Genomic DNA, 8912 nt, shown 5'->3' with positions numbered 1-8912 from the left:
AAAAGTGAGACCCTGTCTCTACTAAAAATAGAAAATCTAAGAAAATGACATGAAGGCTATGTTAACCAGTTTGATGGAAGTGTTTCAGATTGTGTGTGAAAACACTACACTGTACCCCAGAAGTGCATTAATGTACACAGTTACCATTCAATAAAAAAAAAAATAGAAAATTTGAGGCAAGAGGATCACTTGAGCCCAAGTTGGAGGTTGCTGTGAGCCATGACGCCATAGCACTCTACCCAGGGCAACGGTTTGAGACTGTCTCTGAAAAATAAATAAATAAGTAAATAAATATACATGAATATATGCTAAAATTGATTAAATAAATGGAGAGAAGAGACATGATTTCTTTATAGACATGAATATTACTCCCTCTTAGGTGAAGCTTAAGTCACACCAACCCTACTTCCCAAAGAATAGGGAAAGAGGCTCGGGGCCTATGGCTCAAGTAGCTAAGGTGCCATTGTTGTTTGGCAGGCCTGGGCTGGATTCGGACCCACTAAGGTGGTGGGTCCGAATCCAGCCCAGGCCTGCCAAACAACAATGATGGCTGCAACCAAAAAAAATAGTCAGGCGTTGTGGTGGGCACCTGTGGTCCCAGCTACTTGGGAGGCTGAGGCTTGAGCCCAGGAGTTGGAGGTTGCTGTGAGTTGTGATGCCACAGCACTCTACCCAGGAGGACAGCTTGAGGCTCTGTCTCAAAAAAAATAGGGCAAGAGAGGGGTGGTGCCTGTGGCTCAAAAGGATAGGGCGCCGGCCCCATATGCCGGAGGTGGCGGGTTTAAACACAGCCCTGGCCAAAAAAAAAAAGAATAGGGAAAGAGGCTTGGCGCCTGTAGCTCAGTGGCTGGGGCAACGGCCACATACACCAGGGCTGGTGGGTTTGAACCAGGCCTGGGCTTGCCAAACGATGACAACTACAACAAAAAATAGCCAGGCATTGTGGCGGTGGGTGCCTGTAGTCCCAGGTACTTGGGAGGCTGAGGCAAGAGGATCACTTGAGCCTAAGAGTTTGAGGTTGCTGTGAGCTATGACACCATAGCACTCTATGAAGGGTGACATAATGAGACTCTGTCTCAAAAAAAAAAAGAGAAAGAAATGTAACTTTACAGTGGTTAAACCTGGCAAACATTACAAAGTGATAAAGGTTATCATTGGTAATGTTATGTGCATACCACATAAGCCCTGATGGGATGTGACTGTGAGAAGGGCACTTCCCGACTGTGCCTTTCCAAAAACCCATAAAACTAAGTGTAACAATAGAAACTAAAGTCAAACCACCCTAGATGAGAGGATTATTCTTCAGGACATCTGGCCAATGCTTCCAAAGACCATGAGGGTCATGAAAAAAAGGTAAAAGACTTGAGAAACTGTCACAAAGGAGACTAGGGAAACAAGTGAATGCAAGGAGGTACCCTAGAATGGATCCTGGAAAGAGGATTATAAAACCGTTTACCTGGGTGGTGCCTGTGGCTAAGTAAGGCACCGGCCCCATATACTGAGGGTGGTGGCTTCAAACCCAGCCCTGGCCAAACTGCAACAAAAAATAGCTGGGCATTGTGGCAGGCACCTGTGGTTCCAGCTACTTGGGAGGCTGAGGCAAGATAATTGCCTAGCCCAAGAGCTGGAGGTTGCTGTGAGCTGTGATGCCACAGCACCTTACCAAGGGGGACAAAATGAGACTGTCTCTTAAAAAAAAAAAAAAGCCACAAAAAAACCCTGTTTACCTGTGAGTCAAAAAAAAAAAAAAAATTGGGATACCTAATACACCAATGTCAGTTTCTAGTTTTGACAATGTACCATGGTAATATGTTAATAGGGGAAACTGAGGGTTATAGGGAAACTTTTTTTTCCTCAGAGACAGGGATCCCACTCTGTTGCCCAGGCTGGAGAGCAGCAGTGTGACCACAGTTCACTGCAACCTTAAACTCCTGAGCTTGATATCCTCCTGGCCTACCTCCCAAGGAAGTGTAAGTATAGGCATGGGCCACCACATCTGCTGGAAACTATCTTTACATCTTTTCTATAAATCTAAAATTATTCCAAAATAAAAACCATATTAAAAATATTGAAGCAAAAGAAAAAAAAAACCATTGAGGGGCAGGATGGGCGCAGTGGCTCACTCCTGTAATCCCAGCACTCTAGGAGACCAAGGAGGGCAGATTGCTTGAGCTCAGGTGGAGAGTTCAAGATCAGCCTGAGCAAGAGACGCCGTCTCTAAAAACTAGCCAGGTGGGGCAGTGCCTCTGGCTCAGTGAGTAGGGCACTGGCCCCATATACCAAGGGTGGCAGGTTCAAACCCGGCCCCAGCCAAACAGCAATAAAAAAATAGATGGGCGTTGTGGCGGGCATCTGTAGTCCCAGGTGCTAGAGGTTGATGTGAGCTGTGATGCCACAGTACTCTACTGAGGGCGACAAAGTGAGACTCTGTCTCTTAAAGAAAACAACAAAACTACTAGCCAGGCATTGTGGCAGGTGCCTATAGTCCCAGCTACTTGGGAGACTAAGGCAAGAGGATCGCTTTAGCCCAAGAGTTTGAAGTTGCTGTGAGATGTCACACCACAGCACTCAACCCTAGGGTGACTCAAAAACAAAAAAGACAAGAAACATTGGGGCCAGAAGCTGTGGCTTACACCTGTAATTCTGGCACTTTGGGAAGCTAAGGTGGGAGAACTGCTTGAGGTTAGGACCAAGAGTGAGACCCTGTCTCTACAAAAAATAGGAAAATCAACCTGAGGCCACAGCACTTTAGCCCTGGCAACAGAGACAGACTCTGTCTCAAACAAACAAACAACAACAACAACAAAACCCCAAATATTGGAGCTGCCCTCATCCTTCTCAGTCCTCCACATTTCTATGTAGTTGTGGCACACTGATCTGATCATAAAACCATTTACCTGTGAGTTAAGTGCAGGGCAACTACATTAATTAGCATGTGTGGAAACACAATATAGTGTAACTAGAAACTTCTGTTGGGTCTAGAATATAAAATTATACCCATGTACCCCATTCCCACCCCTCTCAATACACCAGAGACATGGCTTTTTTTTATTAAAAAACTTTTTTTTTAATAGGTTTACAAAGGAGCTACAGACTACAATGAAACTAATCTTTGTACAAAAGGCAAAAAAAAAAAAAAAAAAAAAAAGTGCCCCAAAACACCCAGACACAAAAGGTAGGAAGGGGAGACAAGAAAGGAAGATACAAAAGGAGCACAGGAAGAAACTTAAAGAGATTAGCATCATACATACACAGCAGTGAGGGGGAAAAAAAGAGCAAGATGAGAGAGCATTTAAAAGCATTTACCCATACAGCCCTGGCGATAACTGGGTTGGAACCAACAACAAACACAGCATGAAATACTTAAGAAGTTTTAAAAGGCAACAGTGGTATGAAGACTGGTTATTGCCAGTGTTAAGAGAGAAATAAAACTTGTTTTAGGCACCAGAGATTGGAGCATCTCCCCCTCCCCCAAGAGGATGACAGACTTAGGAAGCAGCAGCAAGCCCTAGGGCAACTGCCACTGGTGTGTGTAGGTGGTGTTTCCTCAAGTGAATCTCAGCATATCCTTCCCAGTCTTTGTGCCCTAGACTCTAGGTAAGGGCTATGGGATGTCATCAGGGAGAAAAGGGATGATCAGAAATAAGATCTGCCCCTGTTCACACTGTTCAAGAGCAGTTATGGGGAAAGTAAAGGGCGCTGACAAAGCCCATTCCCCCGTGGAGAAGGCACAGTGTAATTCCTGAAGGCAAAATATAGGAAAACACATAACCTGGTAGAATTATCAACTAAGTCCTCCAGCCTGACTCCATTTGTTATGCTTTTTGTTTTTTTCTGATGCTGAGCTGGGACTTAGGGGGAGCTGAGTAAAAGATCACCACACTTTTACTCCCTTAGCAGAGACAAAGAAGACTGGGGCTATTTGATAATAAGAGGAAAATGAAACAAAATTCCTCTCTCAAATGAACATTGTGGAGGAAATCTTTTTTGGGGTTTGGGAAGTCAGAGTGGAAAAGACCTAGGGGAGTAATGAAGCCAGGGATTCCCATTTTTTCCTTTCTGATCTAAGACAATGGAGCCAAATCTGGAAGAGGGAGTAGGAATTTAAGCTTAAGGCTGCTTAATGTCTTCCTAGGGGCTGGTGTTTAGGGAAGGCAGACAAAAAAAAAGAAAGAAAGAAAGAATAAGAAAGAGGAAAGAAAAAGAAACAGTTCAACCTCAAAGCTGGTCTGCTCATCCTCCTAGAAAAGGTCTGTACCCCCGGAGTAGAGCCAACAGAGGCATCAGAGAGAGCACAGTCTCCCAAACAAAAGTAATAACCTGCCTGTATTTTATCAGCAGTTTTCAAAAGAAATGTTTTCCGGGGTTGGAGAAGTGCCATATCCTCCCATTTCTCCAAAGCTACTGCTGCCACTTTTCATCTTTGTACATAAGTTACTAGCTCTCTTCTAAGGGAGGAAAAATTCTGCAACTTCACATTTCTTCTCCAACCCCAGGGGCTACCCAGTTTCAGGGAGGGGGAAGAAGAGCTATGCAAAGGGCCCCTCACTTGAGGCAGCTAAACGGTCTTCTTTCCTTGGTACTTGATCTCCAAAACTCTTTTGATCTGATCCCAAGGTCCAAAAGGCATTAGGGTACTTACAATGGAATAAAAACTTTAGGCAAGTAGCACCAGGGCTCCCACAGAAAATAACAGGGGCCTGATTAGCACCCCCATAAGAACCCCTCAAAAAGTATATAAATTTATTGCGTCCTAGCAAAGACCTGCAGCTTCCAGTATTCACACAATGTGAAGATATTAACAATACAAAATGTTCTGAAAGTCAAAATACCTGCAGTTCATAGTGCTTTCTCAGATTTGTTAAAAAAATACAATGCTTAGTTTCCTATATAGGATATACAAAAGCAAAAAAAATATATATATGTATATAGTAGAAATAAATCAGCCATAGTAATTTACAGCTTTTGTCTCCAACCCTCCCCTAATCATAATCTTTACCACACACATCAGTCTATATTTTCTAGGGTCAAAGGTTCAACTTATTCTGAACCAGGCTGAGAATTATCCATTAAACTGCATTCCGTGTAACACTCACAGGGAGCAGGCTGGGCAGTCCCTGAAGGAAGATGGGTGTGGGTTATTACTGCTCTGGGGAAATAAGACGGATAGTCAAATGATAAGCAAATAAATGTAATGGGTAACCTGAAAAGACAGGGAATAAGAGTTTGCATATCACCACTCCTCTGGGCATCCCCTGCCCTGCAAGTTTTGGTCATTAAAAAAACTAATCAAAAACTCATGAAAAAATTTCAGAATCAATATGTGTATGAGTTACATTAATTTCTGCTGGCCAAAAGTTCAAGGAAAGGGGATTTTTTTTCAGTAGTGAGCTCCTAACTCAAGGAATGTAGACAGACTCCTATCTTCCTGTGGAAAAGACTGAGTGGCTCACTGCTGCTGGAAGACAAAAAAGCAGAAGCTGCTTCTGCTTCTGTTTTGCAGCCAAACAAGATACCAGATCTGCAGCTTCCTTAGTGAGAAGGAAATAGGGCAAGTGGAAAGAATTGGATATAAATTCACTCATGGTAATGCTAATATACAGGGTTGTGAGAAAACCAGCAGCTTTTCATCCAAGAGAGAAACATCATCAAATGTTCCTCAATATCATTAAAGCTAGTTTATACCTAATAAGTTCATACTGGAGAGATTCCATTCCTTGAAATGCTCTAGCAAAATACTGCACACTCCAGTGACTTATTCTGCCCCTTTCCTCCAAAAGATGCCAAAGTACATGATTACAGACATAAAATAACAGGTTCTGAGTTCTGCCTTTCAGTAGGAATAAAGGGTGTGATAGTGGCTGGACAAAGATGACTTTTACTTCAGCATTAATATAATCTGATCTGGGAAAAGTCCTTGCAATAGCCCCTGGATGTTGAAAACAAAATTACATCTGTAGAGAAAGGACCAAAATGAGGTGAACTATTGTTTAAAGTATTAACAGTTATTGTAATTCAGGTTAAACAATACAAATTTACCCAAAACCTAATTTGGATAGATTTTATATAAAATATATAGTAGAATCATAGCATCATCTATTTGTAGCCAAAGTAAAAAGATTTATGAAAAGAATAAAGACTCTGCTATAGATCTGGATGTTGGTTTCATTTTCAAACAAAAAAATAGTTTCTTCTTGAAAAAGTACAGTAGAATATCCCCCACTCATAATTGTAACCAATTTAGCATAAGCAGAGAAATAACCTCAGGAACATACCCAGGTTTTAAGATAGATTTCTAGGTAATGGGCCTGAAAGGCATTTTGATCTGAATCTCCAACAATTTCAAATATAATTTCTCATCTGTGTGTAGATATATACAGGCAAGAACACACATTCACACACACAGTCATACACAAACACTTAACTTTCTATCAGATTAGGGTAATTTTTTATTGCAGGTCTCTTTTATTATTGGCTAACAGAAAACCTATCCCCAACCTAATAGATTACACACATACACACAGCCATTTCCACACTTCCTCACAGTGAAAAGCTCTCTAACAAGATACCAGAAGGTAGAGAGAGACAATGCTTTAATGGCTGGGCCTTGAGGACAATTCTGGTTGTGTTTAAATATCAATGCAAAATGCACTGAGTTCCCTGCCGCTATAATTTTTGGATCAGTCTTTACTGGAATCAGGCCATGGAGAAAACAGGATGATTTCTTCCAATCTCTCTTATAAATCATAGTGGTAAGACAAGATTTCTTTTGTTCTGGGCTATCATTCCCATGATCATGTGCTCCCTTTTCCCTTAGGAACCATCCAAGTACATACATTTAAGGAAGAGTTAAGGGAAAAAGATCATTAAGAACCACTGTCTTGTCACTAGTACATGTTCTGGAATTCTGCAGAATGGGAACCCAGAAAGATCTATTGGCTGATGCTCCTTATCAACATAATAGGAAAGAAACTACTACCCAGGATGTTCAAAAGAGGAAGTGTACTTCCTTTTAGAATAAAAACTCAGAAGCCCACACATAAAAGCTTAGAGACAGTGTGGAAGACAGTGGTACCAAAGTTCAAATACTCCACTAGCTCCTGAACTCAAATACCATGAGCCACTTCCTCTTCTGAGCAATCTTTTTTCTACTGAAAAGACCCTATCTATCATTTGACCATTTTTTGACAGTTTATACAAACTGATCCCAGATTATAACCTTCAAAGGGTCTAATGTACAATTCCAAAGAAAAGTTTGATTCTAAATGCTTACAGCAGCTGATGAAGGGAGATGCTTTTGACTCTCCAGCACAAAGAAGGTGCCTGCGTCAGCAGTATTTCGAACACTCCTTTCACAGCTACCTCAAGCATTGGCCTGGACATCAAGGTTTTTCCATTCTGTTGCTGGGACTAAGGTCTTTAAACAATCAACAGAAGTACTTCATCCAGGGATCACTAGCAAAAAACATCAAGTGATCAGGTGACAGAAGGGGAGACAGAAAAAATTAAGTCAGGAAAGGAGTACAAGAAGCTGATCCCAAATAAAAAGACAATATTAAGAAAGGAAAAACATTATGTATGTATATATCAACTAAAAGCAAAGCATATGAATGCTTAATCTGGTGGGAAGCCAAGACAACATCTATAGAAAAGCTTGATGTGTCACAACAAGGCTCAGCCATAAGAAAATAAGGCAATATAAAAAAAAAAAATGACCAAGGTATTTTGGTCACAGAATGGTCTCCTTCCTCCTCCCAGCCAACCCCTGTGAATGCATCTCTATATATCTTTTTTAATATATATATATATAATATAGAATCTGTTTTTTGTTAAAAAGTATTTCAATGATCATATATATTTATCAAGGCATGATGGCTTTAGGAAAGGGGGGGATCTATCATGGGAGAGCTGAGAAGAAAAATGCAGCAAAGGGAGGCTGGGGTAAGAAATGAAAGAAGAAACTGGGGGTCAAACAAATGCTCATCAAAGGGTGGCACCAACAGGATTTTCACTAATGTTTCCCACATTCAAGGAGGCACTGATGATATAGGTGGGTGCCAGGACCCCATCTCTTCTCTTGTATCCCTTCCCCAATTCTTCCCACCGCCATGCATTTTAATGCCTCATGGCTTTCTCTCCCACATGTCTCTTGGACCCACGCTACCTTGCATCCCAGGGTTGAGGGGTATGACCCATATGTCTCTGGCCCCAGATGCCTGATCTCAGAAACCATTGCCACTGATATTAATGGACTGCAGATCCGCCACCTGCATGACGTTGATGCCACTGTTGGCAAGACGGGCAATACCCTCTGGACAGATGGCCTCCATGGTTACCATGTTGGTGGTAATAAGGGCTGAAGGGGTGGCAGTGCCGCTGCCTTCTGAACCTGCCCCACTGTCCAGGGGCAAAGTGCCCACACTCAGGGCTACACCTGGGCCTCCTTTCTTATTCTGGTGGGTCTTAATATGCTTTGACAGATGGTCACTCCTCATGAAGCGCTTAGGGCACTCAGGGCAGGCAAATTTCTTCTCACCTAGGTAAAGAAAGACAAAGAAGGTAAGATGACATGTTAGGAAGTAGGGATACCTTGTCCAGCTTACTCCCTTCAAACTGCATTAGGCAAAATAAGGCTAGTATTAGAAGTTGATAAGAATAAGAAAAACCTAGCAATTATCTTTTCCTTTTTGGAGGGAAGAAAAGTAGAGAAAGGTTGGGGGAATACTAAGCATGGAAGGTAGAACTTAGCAAAAAAAGCAGGAAAAAAATATGAAGAATAATTGGGTCAAAGTTCCTCTTTCAAAATATACTCAAAATCCGGCTAAGGCGCCAGCCACGTACACCTAAGGTGGCGGGTTCGAATCCCCAGCCTGGACCCGCCAAACAACAATGACGGCTGCAACCAAAAAAAA

At 42.0% G+C, this 8912-nt stretch overlaps 1 protein-coding gene across 1 annotated transcript in view; it reads right to left on the bottom strand.

Annotated features, from left to right (window-relative positions):
* Window positions 1-6314: 6314 nt before the first annotated feature.
* SP1 (Sp1 transcription factor) overlaps window positions 6315-8912 on the bottom strand; it is a 49083-nt gene continuing 46485 nt past the window's right edge. The window contains exon 5 of the mRNA XM_012805494.2: window positions 6315-8613. Coding sequence (XP_012660948.1) covers window positions 8223-8613 — 391 coding nt within the window. The 3' untranslated portion in view covers window positions 6315-8222. The remainder of the gene's footprint in view (window positions 8614-8912) is intronic.

Source organism: Otolemur garnettii, unplaced genomic scaffold (genome assembly GCF_000181295.1).
Source record: "Otolemur garnettii isolate 467f Iridium unplaced genomic scaffold, OtoGar3 scaffold00043, whole genome shotgun sequence".
In the NCBI taxonomy this organism is placed as follows: domain Eukaryota; kingdom Metazoa; phylum Chordata; class Mammalia; order Primates; family Galagidae; genus Otolemur; species Otolemur garnettii.
This window is presented reverse-complemented; position numbering and strand designations above follow the sequence as displayed.